The following is an 18,620-nucleotide window of genomic DNA, read 5'->3' as shown; positions in this document are numbered from 1 at the left end:
GCTATTCTCATTGATTTGCTGACATCATTTGTCTTCCCACAGCTTTCCTGGTGTAGCTACCTCCCTAAAACTCCCTTAAAATGTGCAAGGTGCTTCCTATCTCAGCTATTTAAAAAAAATATTTACTTATTTTCTCTTTTGTTGCCCTTGTTTTATTGTTGTAGTTCTTATTTTTGTTGTTATTGATGTTGTCGTTGTTGGATAGGAGAGAGAGAAATGGAGAGAGAAATGGAGAGAGGAGGGGAAGACAGAGGGGGAGGGAAAGATAGACACCTGCAGACCTGCTTCACCGCTGGTGACTCCCCTGCAGGTGGGGGAGCCGGGAACTCGAACTGGATCCTTATGCCGGTTCTAGTGCTTTGCCACCACTTGCGCTTAACCTGCAGCACTACTGCCCAACCCCCTCCCCCATCTCAGCTATTTAAGGTTTCAGATCCCTTTTCCCTATACACTGTCCCTAACAAAATTACTAAAGTCAAATATAAGCATCACTGAGTAGATAGGAATATTCAGGGGACTTTGGTTAAAGAACATCTTTCTATATTAAGACCTTACTTAACATCATAACTAGGTTCTTGGAAACTTTAAGCAAAATTAATCAACTAATGAGAAAGTTTTCCAACCTGCTTATTCCAGTTCAGACTCTTCAGTATCTGGACCATACTATTTATATGTATTTTTTCACTTCTCACCATCTCTTCCACTACCAAGACATTGTTTTCTCTTGCTTGAATTATATGCAAAGGCCTTCTGATCAAACTCTCCAGTTTCCAACTTTCCTCAATCTAGTCTCAATAGCAAAAACAGTGATTCTTTTAAACCAAGAAGCCCAATCATGTTACCTCTCTTCAAATCCTCTAGTGATTTTCAATTTTATGCAGAGTAAGATCAGTCTTTATAATGCCCTATAGAATTTGCTAAGACCTAGTCTCCCATTTCCTCTCTGGGTTCATGTCCTATTACTCACTCTGCTCCAACCTTCCAGAACTATTTATTTATACTTCTTCACATTCAAGCCCCAGTGCCTTTGCTATTTCCTTGTCATCTTCAGGGCTCACTCCTCATCCTTTTAAGTTTGTTAAAATGTCACCTGTTGGAGCTGTTTCATTAATTCTCAGCAGCATTCAGCAGCATTCAGTACCTTTCAATAAACTGAATAATAAATCATTTTGCTTATGCTCTGTCTTTCTCCATTAAAATGTTAACTCCACAAGAGCATCAGGAATTTTTTTTTTTTTTTAATGCAGTCCCAGGGAATGAACTCAGGTCCTGCACTTAAGTGAGCCCACAGCATGGTCTCCTTGGTCTCCAATTTTCTACTTCACTTTTTTTTTTAAAAGAGGTTTATTTATTAATATTAGAGAAAGAAGGAGAACGTCATTCTGGCATGTATAATAATCCCAAATCCAAAGCTCTAGACATTACACCACCTCCCAAACTGCTCTATTCTTATTTTTGACAGAGAAGGGGCGGTGGAGGTAGGGACTACGCCCTTGCTGCTGCTGTTCATGATGCTCCCGCGTGATACCAAGGCTTTAACTCAACACCTTGAGCACGGTAGAGTGAGTGCTTTATCAGATGAGCTATCTTTTGGTCTCCATATTTTAATTTTATTAATGCTATCTTTTAATTTTTTTTTATTAATTTAGAACAGCAGTGCTCACTGAAAGTGTGCAAGAGTATTTTTCATGAACTCACCAGTCTCTCCCAGGTCAGTGGTCTGAAGAAAAGTGCGACAGCGCTCCTTGTGCTCCTCAAGAGAGCTTCTCTGCTTGTAACTCCTTCCGCAAAACTCACATTTATAGGGTTTCTCAACTATAAGGAGAGCACAAGGGGCACTCAGTGACCTTTAAAGCACAAGTGGTGTCTTGTGGCTCTGTGAAAACTGTTCACTAGGAGATAGTTGAGACTACATAGAATACTTGAGTACTTTTAACATTGACATTACTTTAAAATTTAGTAAATTGAAATAAAATAGTGGTACACAATTGATGCTCCTGTTAAGAGGAGTTTCAGGGGGTCAATGGTGGTACACCTAGTTGAGCATACATGTTACCATGCATAAGGACCAGGGTTCAAGCCCCCAGTTCCCACCTACAGTGGGGAAGCTTCATGAATGGTGAATGAATGGTGAAGTAGAGTTGCAGGTCTCTGCTTCTTCCTCTTTATCTCTGTCTCCCCTTCCTCTGTCTTAATTTATCTGTCATATATATATATATATATATATATATGACAGAAAATACTATATATACATACATATATATATAGTATTCTTCCAAACAATAGCCTCCTTTCATGGAAGGATTTGGGCTTAATAATTATCACTGATATACAGTGTTCACGTTCCAAAACTAATTTTGTTTCTTTAAGGAAAAACTTAAGGTCTCTTTATTTTTCAAGATGGTTTAATAGTGAAGTAAAAAGAGGTGTTTCTGTGACATCTGTCTGGCTATAAGTAAAGAATTCTACCATTTGTAGAAATTGATCATTTAGCTAGAAATGGCCTGTATTTAACATTGACATACTTGGATAAATTTACCTTATCCCCCTGGGCAGAGGACCTCACCAATATGTCCTGGAACCCTATCTCCTTAGAGTCCTACCCCATTAGGGAAAGGTAGAGAAAGGCTGGAGGTATGGACCAGCCTGTCAATGCCCATGTCCAGCGGAGAAGCAATTAGAGAAGTCAGACTTCTGCACCCCATAGAGATCTTTGGTTCATATTCCCAGAGGGAAAAAGAATAGGGAAGCTTACAGTGGAGGCGGTGGGATATGGCACTCTGGTGGTAGGGACTGTATGAATTATACCCCTCTTAGCCAGCACTTGTCGATCATTATTAAATCACTAATAATTATAAAAAAGAGAAGTTGAAAAATAAGAAAGCACAAAGCAGAACTTGGACTGGGTTTGGTATATTGCACCAAAGTAAAAGACTCTGGCGTGCAGTGGGGGTGAGGGGGGGGGAGGTTCAGGACCTGGAACATGATGGCAGAGGCGGACCTAGAGGGGGCTGAATTATGTGGAAAACTGAGAAATGTTACACATGTACAAACTATTGTTGACTGTAAACCATTAATCCCCCCAATAAATAAAATGAAATAAAATAAAGAATTAATAAAAAATACTGTATCCTTACCAAATGCTTATAGCAAACACTGGGCTAAGTAAAAAATAATAAGCGGGGCTGGGTGGTGGGACACCTGGTTGAGCACACATGTCGCAACATACAAAGACCCAGGTTCAAGCCCACAGTCCCCACCTGCAGGGGGAAAGTTTTGTAAGTGGTTAATGCTGCTAGTATCTCTCTCTCACTCTCCCTATCTCTTCCTTTCTCTTGATTTCTAGCTGTCTCTATTCAAAAAATAAGTAAAGATAATAAAAATTAGGGGCTGGGTGGTGGCGCACCTGGTTGAGCGTACATGTTGCAGTGCTCAAGGACCCAGGTTTGAGTTCCCCTTCCCCACCTGCAGGGGGAAGCTTCGCAAGTGGTGAAGAAATGCTGCAGGTGTCTCTCGATCTCTTCCCTCTCTGTCTCCCCTTTCCTCTCGACTTCTGACTGTCTCTATCTAATAAATATATAAAGATAATAAAAAAATTAAAATTTAAAAAGATAATTCACTGAGGACACTTTTGAGTAATAGGAAAAAGAACAAATTACAAGACTTCATTTTACTTTTTTTTTTTTTTACTTATTTTCCCTTTTGTTGCCCTTGTTGTTTTATATTGTTGTTGTAGTTATTATTGTTGTTGTTACTGATGTCGTCATTGTTAGATAGGACACAAAGAAATGGAGAGAGGAGGGGAAGACAGAGAAGGGGAGAGAAAGATAGACACCTGCAAACCTGCTTCACTGCCTGTGAAGCGACTCCCCTGCAGGTGGGGAGCTGGGGGCTTGAATCGGGATCCTTGAGCCAGTTCTCGTGCTTTGTACCATGTGTGCTTAACCCGCTGTGCTACCACCTGACTCCCATTCATTTTACTTTTTAAGATGAACTAAAGGTTTTCTCAAAAGCATATTCATACTATACAGAACACTTTAATCCTTCTAATTTCTGCAAATTCCTTATTGCTTGAAATATGTAACTTAAATTTTGTGACCAGAGATGACCTCCTGATTTTGATCAATTGTACCCTATTAATTTGTCAGAGTTCTAGGAACTGAGACTTTTATTTTCTGATACTTTTGCTCTGTTTAAAACAGCTTTTGAGACTTAAAGCATTAAAAGATGCTTATAAAAAATTTAAATGAATACATAAAACAATTTTGGTGAGAACTGAAAATATTAAGTATCTGGAATGTGCCTTAAAAATAACTACTGATGTTGAGTCTTACCTGAAGAAGGCCAAAAAAAGAACTATTCTAAATTTTTGGGACCAGACAGTCTTAAGTCATTACTGTTGTTGAGCCAGATGTTGTTATGCGCGGCGGCCACGGAGAAGAGAGAGAGGAGGGGTCTGGAGCGAAGAGGAAACACAAATCTTTATTTGCGCTGGCACCTCAGAGTTGGATGCTAGAGAAGCAGGTTGGGCCACGTGGAGGTAGCGAAAATGGCCGCCTCACGCAGTAACCTTTTCTGCGTCTGAACACCGGAGTGAAGCGCTGGCAAGAGAACGAGGTGCGGAAAACGAAGGGTTTTTATAGGAGTAGCTATCACGAGAATGGGAAGGGGGAGGAGTAACCATAGCACTCCAGCATGATAACTCTCGTGAGAATGGGAGGGGGGAGGAGTAACCAAAGCACTCCAGATATTGCGGGGATATAGACAATGTCCTGAGGGCATAACATGGCGGAACAGGCACGGGAACTAGTAGCCTGAGGGGAATTCTCAGGACATTACTCTGAACAATAAGCTGTAAAATAAAGCTTCTGCTACTGAGGATTTCTCATGATGACTTTTGTAGGGGCAGATCTATTTACTATTTAGTTTCTGAATTGTGATCAGTTGTGGACTTGGGGATGGGTTTCAGTCAAAGTAGTAGCTGTGGATTGACATAAAATAAACCTTTTTTTTTTTTCCTCTTCAATTAAAATGTCAGATAACATCAAGAACATGAGGTCCCAAATTTGAAAATAAGCTTAGTCTTATTTTTCTAGGAGGGAAATTCTAACTGTTGAAAACAAATGATCATCTTGGCAAAAAAAGGGGGGGGGGGCAAATGTGAAGACAAAAGACAGAACATAGATTTTATTTTTTAAATAAAGTCTTATTGATGCTTATTCTCTAGAAGAAGAAAGTTAGGTTTAACAGACTTAGCCCAGGAGCCAGTATACCTCTGTTAGTATATAATCTTATAGATTACTAATAAAAATGAAAAAAAAGAAAAAGAAAATAAACAGCCCTGAATGGGCACTGCCCAAATTTAGTAAGGCCAAAAGTAACCCTCAAATGAAAATTTAAACTTAGTTTAAAGTTTTACATGGTTTACAAACTGTACATTATTAGTCTGTCCAGACTATTGTGTATGTGTTTTAGGAAATATATATATATATATTCGCCTCCAGGGTTATTAGAGAAAGGAGAACATCATTTTGGCATGTGTAAGTCCAAAGCTCTAGACACTACACCACCTCCCAGACTGCTCTATTCTTATTTTTGAGATAGAACAGGCAGTGGAGATGGGGAAGACACATGGAGCTTGGTGCCTTCACTACAAATCCACTACCTCTGGTGGCATCAGTTTTCCATTGTTGTTGTTGGATAGGACAAAGAGAAATCGAGAAAGGAGGGGAAGACAGAGAGGGGGAGAGAAAGACAGACATCTGCAGACCTGCTTCACTGCTTGTGAAGTGACCCGTCTGCAGGTGAGGAGCCGGGGCTGGAACCAGGATCCTTGTGCTGGTTCTTGAACTTTGCACTCTGTGCGCTTAACCTGGTGCACTACTGCCTGACCCCCGGAAAAAATAATATTTTTAATCTTTTTATTTTTTTGCCTCCAGGGTTATTGCTCTGGCTTGGTCAGTCTCCGAAATGTGTGCAAATCCACTGCTCTTGGAGGCAATTTTTCCCATTTTGCTGCACTTGTTGCCCTTGCTGCTATTGTTGGATAGGACAGAGAAAAATTGAGAGAGGAGAGGGAGACAGCATGGGAGCTAAAGATAGACACCTGCAGACCTGCTTCACTGCCGGGGTTGGGAACTGGGGGCTTGAACTGGGATTCTTATGCTGGTCCGTGCACTTTAAGCCACGCGCGCTTAACCCACTGTGCTACCGCCTGGTCCCTGAAAATAGTATTTTTAATAAAGTTTACCATAAGAAAATACTGAAGGCTATGCTTTGCTTTTCAAATATTAAACAGGCATTTTTATAGGGTAGGCTCTTCCTGTCTGACTGTGTTACTCTCTAGGGGAGTGAGGATGGTAAGGAGATGATCATCCCCATAGAGGCAGACGGAGAGCAATTAATGCCTTAATGGAAGTGTAATTAGCCCTAGAGGTCTCTGCTGTTGTAACCCTTCAGAACAGGAATGATAGATTAAAACTTCTATACTTAACTCTTTCTAGTTCCTGCAATGGGCTCTGAGGAACATGCTAATACAAGACATGGAATGCCCATTGCTCTCACTTACCAGAATGTGTCCTAAGATGACCTGTGAGTGCATCTCTTCTCTGGCATGCGTAGTTGCAGAGGTGACACTTAAAAGGTTTTTCCCCTGTGTGCAGTTTAATGTGGCGGAGGAGGTTACCTTTCTGAGTAAAGGATGCCCCACACTGATTACATTGGAATGGGCGTTCACCTTTAAAAAGGACAAAAAAGAGATTGCTGATCACTTGGTAAGTGGAACAGCATATGCAAAGGTTAGATGCCTATGCTAAAGCTCATCTTTTAGACAGTTTCTGTTCACACTGGAGCCAGTGGAACAGAAACTGTATATAAAGTGGTGGAAACTATATAAAGCAAACATAAGACTTACTTACAAGAGAGAAAATAAAACAAAACAACCCTAGCAAGGCTATTTTATCTATCATCTTGTTTTGGATCAGAGCAAAGAAACAAGGGTAAGTTCAGAAGTGCTTTCTGGATATAACTTTATATATATTTAAATTTAGTATCCATCTCAATCTGAAAACAGCACTAGACCCAAGTCCCACTAACATATGTTAAGTCCAGAAGCATACTAATTTAAAAGTCTTGAAATAAGATGTCAGATGGAATGCATTGGGCTCAGTGTATTGGGAGAGAGAGAGAGAGAGCGAGCCTCCTTTAAGCTTAAGAAAAGTTTCAGATTCTATTGACCAGAGCACTACTGAGCTCTGGCTTATGGTGGTACTGGGGATTGAAAGTATTGTATTTGTAACTATTTCTATAGGGACTATTCACTGTCTAAAGATAAATTTTGTTTTTAAAAAGTTATACAAATTATATCCTTTCATCTAGCAAATCTAAGCCAGATAAATAAGATCTTCTTTGTTTTGAAAAGTTATGCAAAAATATATGAAAGATTCTTATGAAGGAAATTGTATAATTTAACTCCTATTATTAAGAGAAAAAAAATATCTGGCTGACCAAGAACATTGTGCTCCCTAGTCTGTTTCATCATTTATCATGTGTTTTAGCATTTGCATCATTTCTGTCAAGTATACAGAGAAATAGGGGAAAAAATCACCAGGCAAATGCAAACACAGAGAAGGAAAGATACATCAGAATTATAGGGAAAATCCATAAAAATATCAGAAGTCCCACATTCTACAACTTGGTTGCTCAAATGGCTGCATTAGGACAGTCTGTAGAAGAATGGCTAAAGGAGACTATTTACCAGTATGGCTCCGTTTATGAACCATTAAGACATTGAAGCTAATGCAGGATAATCCACACACATCGCAGTTCATCTTTCCACTGGTTGGCCTGCTACTATCATATGGCACAACATGTCTTTCCAACTTAATGTTTTCATATTCATTATATTCTCTTGAATAGCTGTAAGGAATTTCAGGCTCTTCTGCGTTTCCCATAGGCTCTGGCTTTAAAACATTCTCATCCCTTTCGCTGTATTCATCTTTCACTTTCATTGAATTATCTGCAGGGAGGAAAAATGCAAGAAATGAACAATGATTGCATTTGGAGCTATCAATGCAGCTCAAAGCACAGAGACTCACAATTGACAATTAAATACCAAATGAAGCTAACATAACATTGAAAGGAAACACCACTAGGCTGATCATTTATTATTTGACTTCAGAACCACAATCAGGAGAAAACACACACAAACACACACAGACAGATGATAACATTTTTGGCCATCCAGAAAATAAGAGAAAATAGATGTTAGCAATGAGACTGCTCAAAGCGATCACGAGAAAACACATTTTGAACTCTTCTCTAGTATAGGACAAGAAGAAAGGTTCTTATAATTGGTACCTTTTTGGGGTGGCTGCAGGTAAAAGGTAAGGTGATGAGTCCTTTAGTTTCAATGAGAAAAATCTATCTCAGTCCTTCAAACGCATCCAGTTTAACTCACTAGAATTAAAGTTGAACAGCTACTATGGTTTTTCTGACTTAAGTGGCGCTTTGCCTCTTCCTCTTCCATGTATTTGAGCTGCTAAAACAAGCCTTATCTCCTTATCTTTTTTGGAACTGATAAAGAGACAAAACTAGATGTAGAGGAAGCTGGCAATACTAGAGAAATACTGTTGAGAAAGATAAAAGGAGAAGTCACATTTTAACAAGCTTCTAAGGAGTCACTCAGTTGACACAGGTAAATGGAGCTCAACCAAAGCAAGGTAGGGAGGGCTAAATTTTCTAGAATTTAGTTTCTAGAATTATATGGGACTGGATAGGAGAGAATGATACAAATGAGTTGGCAAATCGGGTACTACTTTATTTCTAAAAAATGACTTCCTGATTTATTTACTTTAATGGGGGTAGAGGGGAGAGAGATAAAGGAAGGAAAGGGGGAGAAAGAGAGCTCAAAGTACCACTCAACTCAGGCTTATGTGGTGGTGGCCATCAAGCCTGGGACCTCCTAGATGCAAGTGCTATGCATACTGCTTACTTATCTCCCTAGCTCAGGTACTATCTTAAAGACTTGCAATATTCTCAAGCTGAAGAAGGTAAGGAATAGAGACAGCACTTTTATGTCCTCATACTACCAAAGCCCATGTATTTACCAAACATAACAATAAGCATTTGTAAGGGAGGCTTCATATCTAAAATATGTTGCATAAGCATCTGATTCTTTCAAACACTGATTCTTAGAAAGTGGACATTAAAAAAATAATAATAAAAAAAAAAGAAAAAAAAAAGAAAAAAAAAAAGAAAGTGGACATTATATTTTCCATGAGGAATTACAAATTAATGGAATTTCTGGACTGGAAGGGAATTGATTTATCACCTAACCCAGCTCTTTCGTTAAAGATGAAATCTGGGAACAAAAATGTTTTCTGTGATTTGTCCAAGGATATACAGCCAACTGTGTAATAAAAAATGTTGAACTTTGGCCTGGGAGACACCATAACAGTTCTGCAAAAGATTTTTCTATATGAGGCTCTGAGGTGCTAGGTTCAATCCCTAGAACCACCATAAGCCAGAGCTGAGCAGTACTCTGGTTGGACTCTCTTTTCTCTAACCCCTCCCCTCCCCCTCCCCCTCTCCCTCTCTGTGTGTGAACCATAACCCTAACTCTCTCTCATTAAAATAAAATTAAGGGAGTTGGGTGGTAGCACAATGGGTTAAGCGCAGGTGGCGCAAAGCACAAGGACCAGCTTAAGGATCCCAGTCCGAGCCCCTGGCTCCCCACCTGCAGGGGGGGGGTCACTTCACAGGCAGTGAAGCAGGTCTGCGGGTGTCTGTCTTTCTCTCCCCCTCTCTGTCTTCCCCTCCTCTCTCCATTTCTCTCTGTCCTATCCAACAACAAAATATTTAAATTAAATTAAATTAAATTAAAAAATAGATCTTAAAAGAAGAATGTTGGACTTGACCTCACATGCTTAACATATAAAGTCTAAGAGACTTCTTATAATGTATTCCACATTCTTCCATCCGTGGTGTCAGCATAAAAAATCAAAACATTCTGAAGAAAATGTATAAAAAAAAACAAAACATGACATTCCTCCCCCAAAAAAACCCCAGTAGGTGCAGCTCCTGTTACCACACAGGAGGAAGTACAACTGCAGCTGTGTCTGGCTTGCTACCTTCATCTCAAGTTTCAATTTTCACTTCTATCAGGATTACCTTTCATCTATATTAACTGTGTTTGCTTAATAGAGCAAGACAGGGCCTAACCGCCAACTGAGGAGCCTTTGCTGCAGCACTGTTCCACGGTTCATGGTTCACAACCTTTTACTCTTTGATTAGAAGAGATGTAGGACTGCAGGAAAAGCCCAGCATGTTTCAAGTGTGCCTGTCCTATAGCCACATCTGGATTATGAAGAACTGATATCCCCTACCTTCATGGAATGCGGATGAGACCCTCCTTTCTGGTGAAGGTCTTGCCTGCTTTCGGATAGAATCATTTACTGAGGTGATTTTTGTGTTTTATTATTATTATTATTATTATTGTTATTTTTTTAAGAGAAGGATGCACCTGAGGCTTGCACCCTCCTCCCTTCCTCCATCACTCCAGGTGTGGGTAATATCCCACCAAAGCTTGAGTGCTCTTCAGTTTGCATGTAGGCGTTTAAAAGAACCTCAACGGAAAACTTCAGCTGCTAAAACCAAAACCAGCAGATAGGGTCCTTTTTCATTCTGGTTATAAAATGTTAATATGAACAGCCCCAGGTCATTCTGTAGTCTGAAACAATCACAAAGTAGTAGGATCATATGCTGAGTTTTTCTGAAAACACAACACATAAAGGAGTTACTCCTTTTTTCAGGATTTTGGCTTTTTGACGGGCCTGACCTAAAACTCAATATAACACCAACCAGTATAAAGATAAAATCATGACTTTAATCTTTTAGGTCTTAGATGAAGGGCAGGAAAGGCAATGCTTGAGAACCAGGGCTCCAAGGAAAAGCATAAGTGCTGTGTGGACTTGGTATTAAAGAAGCTCCTTAGACCTACTCTTTAGTTCCTATTAGAACTAAAGAGTTCCTGATACAGCTGTTGTCTTTGGACAACTTAACTAGTTTTAGATGAAAGACCTGGGTCAACTCTCTACATGGCTACTAAAGGGTCAACAATTGATTATGGTTTACCAGATGAAGGTAAACACAGCTGAACGTTAGAGTACATTAAAATCTAAAATACGAGATTGCTGAGTTTAGCACCTAGTCTCCAAATATAGACCACCAAAATTAGCACTAATCTGCTCTAATGAAGAGATAGAGTTCATCTCTTGGAAGGTAGATTTACTGAAGTGGAAGAACAGGTGGCATTCTTATTTTTTAAATATTTATTTATTTATTTCCTTTTTGTTGCCCTTGTTGTTTTTATTGTTGTTGTAGTTATTATTGTTGTTGATGTTGTCATTGTTGGATAGGACAGAGAGAAATGGAGAGAGGAGGGGAAGACAGAGAGGGGGAGAGAAAGATAGACACCTGCAGACCTGCTTCACCGCCTTTGAAGTGACTCCCCTGCACGTGGGGAGCCGGGGACTTGAACCGGGATTCTCACACCAGTCCTTTCATTTTGTGCCATGTGAGCTTAACCCACTGTGCTACCGCCCGACTCCCACAGGTTGCATTCTTAACATCCTTTGAAAATATTAACAAGTCTAAAATCAAACTTGCCATATTTACAAAAACATGTATTTAGTTATTAGTGAGAGTAATCCCTTCTGCCCACACCATACACACACACACACACAAAACAATTAAAAAAAAAAAAGCTTCACTTTGGTGTGAACTCTAGTAGTAGAGTCCTGAACTCTACTACTGAACTACTTCCGTAGCCAACAAATTTGTCATCTTTGTTGTTTTATTATTTTATATTCATTTATTTGTTTATTTTTCCTTTTGTTGCCCTTGCTTTTTTGTTGTTGTAGTAGTTATTGTTGTTTTTACTTCTTCTTCTAGCGTTTGCCGTTGTTTTTACTTATGTCATCGTTGTTAGGGCAGAGAGAAATGGAGAGAGGAGGGGAAGACAGAGAGGGGGAGAGAAGGATAGATACCTGCAAACCTGCTTCACTGCCTGTGAAGCAACTCCCCTGCAGGTGGGGAGCTGGGGGCTCAAGCTAGGATTCTTACACTGGTCCTTGCACTTTGTGCCACATGCGCTTAACCTGCTGCGCTACTGCACAACTCCCAAACTTGCCATCTTTGAACTCAAACTGGCTTCTAATGTATGGCTTCTTTATATTTACAAATAGCACCTTTCTTCCTCCAGTCTCCAAGCCTTCTTAACAGAGACCCTTTTCTTTGAATATTCACATCAAGGCAGTCTGTAAAAAATTCTCTAGATTTGACTCCTCAGACTCTCTAGATGTCAATTCCTTCCATTCCCTTCGCAATTTAGATTCTCAGTTCATCATACCTAAACCATCCTCTCACAACATTCCTTTCTAGAATGATTTACTACAGGAATAACTTTCTTCCTGCCTCTCCATCCCAAAACTTATACAAACTTACTAGGCATCTACCTCTACATTCAATCTGTTCCCCTGAAGATTTCAAAACCCTCCTGATTCCTAAGTATAATGGCCTTTTGAATGCCATTTGCCCCAATTTCTCTGAGGCCCTCAACACCACCAATCTTTATTCCTGTTGTTCTATACTCTGGTTTCTTCAATCACACTGAGCCTCTTTTCTTTACTTTTTTGATTACTTCTTCCTATTGTTCCCTCTGCTTCTCACTACAGTAATTATTTTTATTTTTAATTAATTAATTTATTCCCTTTTGTTGCCCTTGTTGTTTTATTGTTGTAGTTATTATTGTTGTTGTTATTGATGCCGTCGTTGTTGGATAGGACAGAGAGAAATGGAGAGAGGAGAAGACAGAGAGGGGGAGGGAAAGATAGACACCCGCAGACGTGCTTCACCACTTGTGAAGCAACTCCCCTGCAGGTGGGGAGGCGGGGGCTTGAACCGGGTTTTTTACACTGGTCCTTGCACTTTGCGCCACATGCACTTAACCTGCTGCGACACCGCTCGACTCCCTTACCCACTTTTCTATTACAACTCCATCCACTCTTAAAGTTCCAACTAGCATTTCATACGGTCAAGACCCAAATGTATACCTGTAGATGTAACCTCTCTCCCTTTCTTCAGTTTTCTATTCCCAAAAGCCTTCTAGCATTTTCCTAGTTAGCTGGTCTGGAGTTTTTGGAGTCATCTTTCCTTCCTCTTGTTTGCACCCCCCCCCCATTTAATGACTTATTGGTTACATTTTTGTGCCCTCTCTCCAATGTGTTTCTTCCCCCACTATTTTGCACATCCTAATTCTCTGACCCTGACTTCCTTCCTCACTGTTTACATTGCTCTCCCTGTCTCCTTTCTCTCTCCTATCCAGATCCTCCTGTACACTACCATCTGACAGTGATTCTTCTTCTTTTTTTTATAATTTTAAGCTGTTCTTAATAAGTTTGCTATAAGATTGTAAGATTACAATGTATAGTTCTACACAAGTCTTACAGTTTGCTTGTTTCTTCTTTGTTTGGATTTTTAATTTTTTTTTCAAGCCCATGTAAATTAGATCTCTAGATTCCCCATTTGAGTTAAGTGATCTGGTAGTTGTCTTTCATCTCTTTATTTATTTTGCTAAGCATAATCACCTCCAGTTCCATCCATTTTGTCCCAAAAGACACAATATCATCATTTTTGATTGCAGAGTAGTATTCCATGGGATATATATCCCATAATTTCTTTAGCCAGTCATATAATATTGGATATTTAGGCTGTTAGGAATAATTGACTGTGTGTTTTTATTTATTTATTTTCCCTGTTGTTGCCCTTTTTTTATTGTTGTTGTTGATTTTTTTATGACTATGATTAAAAAAATTTTTTTTTAATTATCTTTATTTATTGGATAGAGACAGCCAGAAATCAGGAGGCTTATAGAGAGGGAGAGAGACACCAGCAGCACTACTTCACCACTCGCAAAGCTTTCCTCCTGCAGGTGGGGACCAGGGGCTCGAACCTGGGTCCTTGCACATTGTAACATGTGCGCTCAACCAGGTGCGCCACCACTGGCCCCTTGACTGTGATTCTTAAACTACAGCTTTGGTCATATCATGGTCCTGTACAAATTCTTCAGGGTCTGTACTGCTACAAAAAATAAAGCCTAATTTTAGAAAGAAAAAACTTAAAAGCTTTTTCAGTATCTGGTCTCAACCTATCTTTATAATGTTGATTCACTGTCTTTTTTTTTTTTTTTTTTTTAACAAGAGAGAGCATATATGCACACAAGAACAGAACAGATCTGGCCCATGCAGTGCTGGGGATCAAACCCAAGTCTTCATATATGTAACTTCTGTACTCTACCATTAAACTATCTCCCTGGCTATATCATTAACCAAAATAAACCACTTCAAAGTATTATTGCTTTTATTATTTCCATTGCCACTTGAGGAAAGATGTCTTTCCTCAAGCTACTGGTCCAAATCCTACACAGCTTCTAGGGCCAAACTAATATGGTGCTTCCTCCAACTATGCCTTTTTTTTTTTTTCCCTGTCTCCAGGGTTATTGCTGGGGCTTAGTGCCTGTACTACAAACCCACTGCTCCTGGAGACTATTTTTTTTATCTGTTTTATCATTGTTATGGTTATTATTATTTTTGTTATTGATGTCATTGTTGGATAGGACAGAGATAAATGGAGAGAGGAAGGGAAGACAGAGGGGGCCAAAGAAAGACAGAGACACCTGCAGACCTGCTTTACCATTTGTGAGGCAACCCCCCTGCAGGTGGGGAGCCAGGGGCTCAAACCAGGATCCTTACGCCAGTCCTTGCACTTAACCCGCTGCACTACCACCCAACCCATCCCCCTATGTCTTATTTTATTGTTGTTTTTAAATTTTTTTATTGGGGGATTAATGGTTTACAGTTGGCAGTAAAATACAGTCGTTTGTACATTTATAGCATTTCCCAGTTTTCCACATAACAATTCAACCCCCACTATGTCCTCCTCTACCATCATGTTCCAGGACCTGAACCCTCCCCCTATTCCAGAGTTTTTTTGGTACAATACACCAATAAACTATGTCTTTTAACTTATTTATTTATTTATTTATTTATTTACTGGGTAGAAACAGAGAAAAATCAAAAGGGAAGATAGGTATAAAGAGACACTTGCAGCACTGCTTCATCAACTGTGAAGCTTTTCCCCACAGGTGGGGACTAGGAGTTTGAACCCAAGTCCTCGTGCATTATAAAGTACCCTCAACCAGGTACACCACCACAGGGCCCCTGCCAACTATGCTTTTCCTAGTCTCATCAACTTGCAAAACAATCTATTTCTTCTTTGTCTGAGTTACTTATAAATGCACTTCACCTCCCAAATGGACATGTCAACTATTTGAGGGCAGAAGTGACACAAATATGTATTTTTTAACTCACTACCTTTTATCTGCTTAATCTGTAGCTAATCTGTAAGAATAGAGGCTGTGTAGATTTAAAACAGATACTTTGTGGGCTTTGTCATAGATCTACTAATCTGGACGTGAGGATTAGAAATACACATTTGAAAACATATGCATATATGCATAACGGTATTAGAGAACTGACATAGTACTCTGCATGAAATGAACAGCCACCAAATACCACATGAATATACCAGTGTGTTTACCTCTTAACTGACTCAGAGTATATGTAAATCTATATTTATACTATACCCTACTGTCAGACATGTCACCCCACAGTGCTACAAAATCCTTATGCAGAAACCGTTACTGCTTTCACTTTGTTCACAGAATAAAGTCCAAACTTCTTAGCAAGGCATTCAAGGACCTTTTCAGAACCTGCCCAAGCCTACCCAATCGTCCCATCTCTGACTGGTCTTTCTGAATCACCCCCTCTCTAGATTAGAAACTTGCAGCTCAAAATGAAGTCCTTGAATTTGCAGTTCTATCGCCCCCAACAAGGCTTGTTTGAAATGTCAACTCTTGGACCTCAACCCCAAACTACTGGAACAAAATTTACCTTTCGACAACACCCTCAAGGTTTTTTTTTTTTTTTTTTTTTTTTTTAATGTTCATTAAAGTTTGAGATGCCCAGTAGCAATCTGACTAATCAATCTCCAAGTCTATCCAGCACTTATCATTTTCCATTAACAACATTCTATTTTATTTTTCAGTTGCTGTTTAAATTCCATGTCCTCCATGCAGTCTTCCTTTATATCCTGAACTAGAAAAAAAAACGTTTCTCTGCTTTTCTATACACCTTCCTCATACTACTTTATATTTAAGATGCCATAAATTTCTACAGATTCAGCCTCATACAGTTTATGTGTTTGTAAAACAGTAAGTGTAAAAACAATCATACTGCTCCAATAACTTACATCCAGAGATTTAAACTTCTATTTTAAATTGATTTTTAGTTGTCAGTTACTGGCAATACCTGAACTGTTAATAAATACAGAAAACTTTAAAACATTTGGCAAGAAGTGCTAAGATAAATTGATACTTAAAGAACTATGCCCACATTATCATGAAGTCTTTGTAAAGTGACTAAACCTGCAGTAATATGAATAATATCCCATTTTAGTTTTGTAAACCTCATCACTTATGTGTCAGGTTTTTTAGGCATGCAACTGAAATTGCCAATTAAATGGCTATCAAGTATCTTCATAGACATTAACAGAATTTTGTTTCTTAAGTCAGGTGGTGGATCTTTGGATGCTTGCCTTATTATTTTTTTAAACTATACATGTGATTATACTCACCTCTTTATATGTATGATGCATTTCATAATAAAAAATGTTAAAGACTTCCTGAGTAAATTTTTTATAATTGAACTTGTGGAGAAAAGAACATACCAAACCACAAATTGATGATAATGGTAATTGCTAAACATTCCCAGAGGGGGGAAAGATGTCTAAATTAAATCTACCCCCACAGAAAATTAGATTAAGCTGAACTTCTAAAGGAGCTACTCTAGGGTACAATTGCTCTCATCTTTGTCTATGTTCTGGAGGCCTCTTAGGAAGATCACTCACACACACACACACACACACACACACACACACACACACACACACACACACACACGAGAGAGAGAGAGATTGAGAGAGAGAGAGAGAATTTTGTAGGCTGAAGAGAACAAAGGCTTGGCTCACTGGGGCTGATGCACATGGTTTCATTTCCTGGGGTGATGGTTATCACATGAAAGGCTTACACTCCAGAGTAGACATTTTTGGTTTCACCTGAGACACTGCAAAAACAATGGGTCTTGGAAAGGATCCAACACCTAAATCCTTCAGGGGCAATAGCAGTCTCAGCCAACTGTGCCTCAGTTTGTTTTTACAGGCACATAAAATGCTCAGTTGGAGAGAACAACCCATCAAAGATGGCACACAGAACAGACAACTTACATGTCTTAGGTAGCACATTAGTAGGAATTTCCTAGTTGTTAAAATCAGGTTCTGAATTTCCACCCTGAACTCTGAGATCTCAAAATCCAAGAGAAACAAACAGAGTTTGGAGTAATAGCCTCAAGTATGCCCGAAATGCTGGGAGAAGGGATAAAACATGATGGGGGCTGCTAAGACAAGGAAGCCACAAAAGGGTGATGTTGTGTAAGTGCTTTACAAGGATTGGGGGTCATAACCATGAAATCTTCAGCACATGCAAAAGTCAACTGGATAACAAAGAAGCTTAATCATCTTAATGTGGCATTTTAATGATGCCACTGATTTGCTATGCCAATTCAGAGATAATGAGGCCCTAATGCTACAGATGTTCAGCCAGGCTAAAAGAAAGGGGGGTGGGCTTTTCTAGCATGCCATTTTCTAACTATCCAATTAAACAAATTGTGAAAGCATCTAAATAGTTTACCAGGTTTTGACAGCTGTTAATAGGATTTAGAAGCTTCAAGCACTAAAGAGCAAAATGGGAGATATATGTATTGTAGGTATTTAGTCTACAGAGTATGTTGCCATCACACAATACAACACAAATAGATTAACTAGAACAGTTTTTTTCTTATAAAAAATTAATGTCTGTACTCCTTTCACACAATGTCCTCTTTATATTAGGAATAAGAACACTGAAATTATGGGTCATTTAAATTTTCCAATTTACATTTTTATGTGTAAAATGAGATGGGAGGGAATAAAACAATGATATTTGAGATCTAAAGAATAAAAACAACTCTCAGTATTTACTAATCAGTAAAATTATAATGCTTCACTGGAAACTAAACTTTTTGGTCACTGACTTACAACCTCCATTATGTTGTCTCTTTTCTCCTCTTTTAAAATTTAAAATGACTACCATCTAATAATTCCTAAAACACCTACTTTAAAATTTTGAAAAAAAGTAGACAAGTTGAACCAGACAAACAAGAGATAAGATCCCACTACCTGAATAGCAAGTAAGAATTGTAGTTTGGATACTATTTGATTTTAGTCCTCATCAAAATCAGTTCTTATTTGACTTTAAGATTTTCCCTTAAAAATCTAAACTGGTAACTAGTACATCATGTTACTTCAAATTCAAGAATGTGAGCCAGAAGACATAAAAGTTTCAGTTACAAAGGGACCACCCTCAATTTTACTAATGACATTAATCTTAGTCTTGTTATATAACTATC

General features: G+C 38.9%; 1 protein-coding gene across 3 annotated transcripts in view; it reads right to left on the bottom strand.

Moving 5' to 3' along the window:
• The window catches only part of IKZF3 (IKAROS family zinc finger 3), a 108,146-nt gene that overhangs the window by 28,366 nt on the left and 61,160 nt on the right, over positions 1-18,620 (bottom strand). For 2 of the 3 annotated variants that reach the window (XM_060203570.1, XM_060203571.1), the window contains exons 4-6: positions 7,757-8,017; positions 6,569-6,736; positions 1,699-1,815 (exon numbers count right to left, since the gene is read on the bottom strand). In XM_060203570.1, the coding sequence (XP_060059553.1) occupies positions 1,699-1,815; positions 6,569-6,736; positions 7,757-8,017 (546 nt within the window). Of the gene's footprint in view, positions 1-1,698; positions 1,816-6,568; positions 6,737-7,756; positions 8,018-8,358; positions 8,493-18,620 lie in introns of those variants that run through there. The other variant, XM_060203572.1, reaches the window with a different exon arrangement.

Source organism: Erinaceus europaeus, chromosome 12 (genome assembly GCF_950295315.1).
Source record: "Erinaceus europaeus chromosome 12, mEriEur2.1, whole genome shotgun sequence".
NCBI lineage: Eukaryota > Metazoa > Chordata > Mammalia > Eulipotyphla > Erinaceidae > Erinaceus > Erinaceus europaeus.
This window is presented reverse-complemented; position numbering and strand designations above follow the sequence as displayed.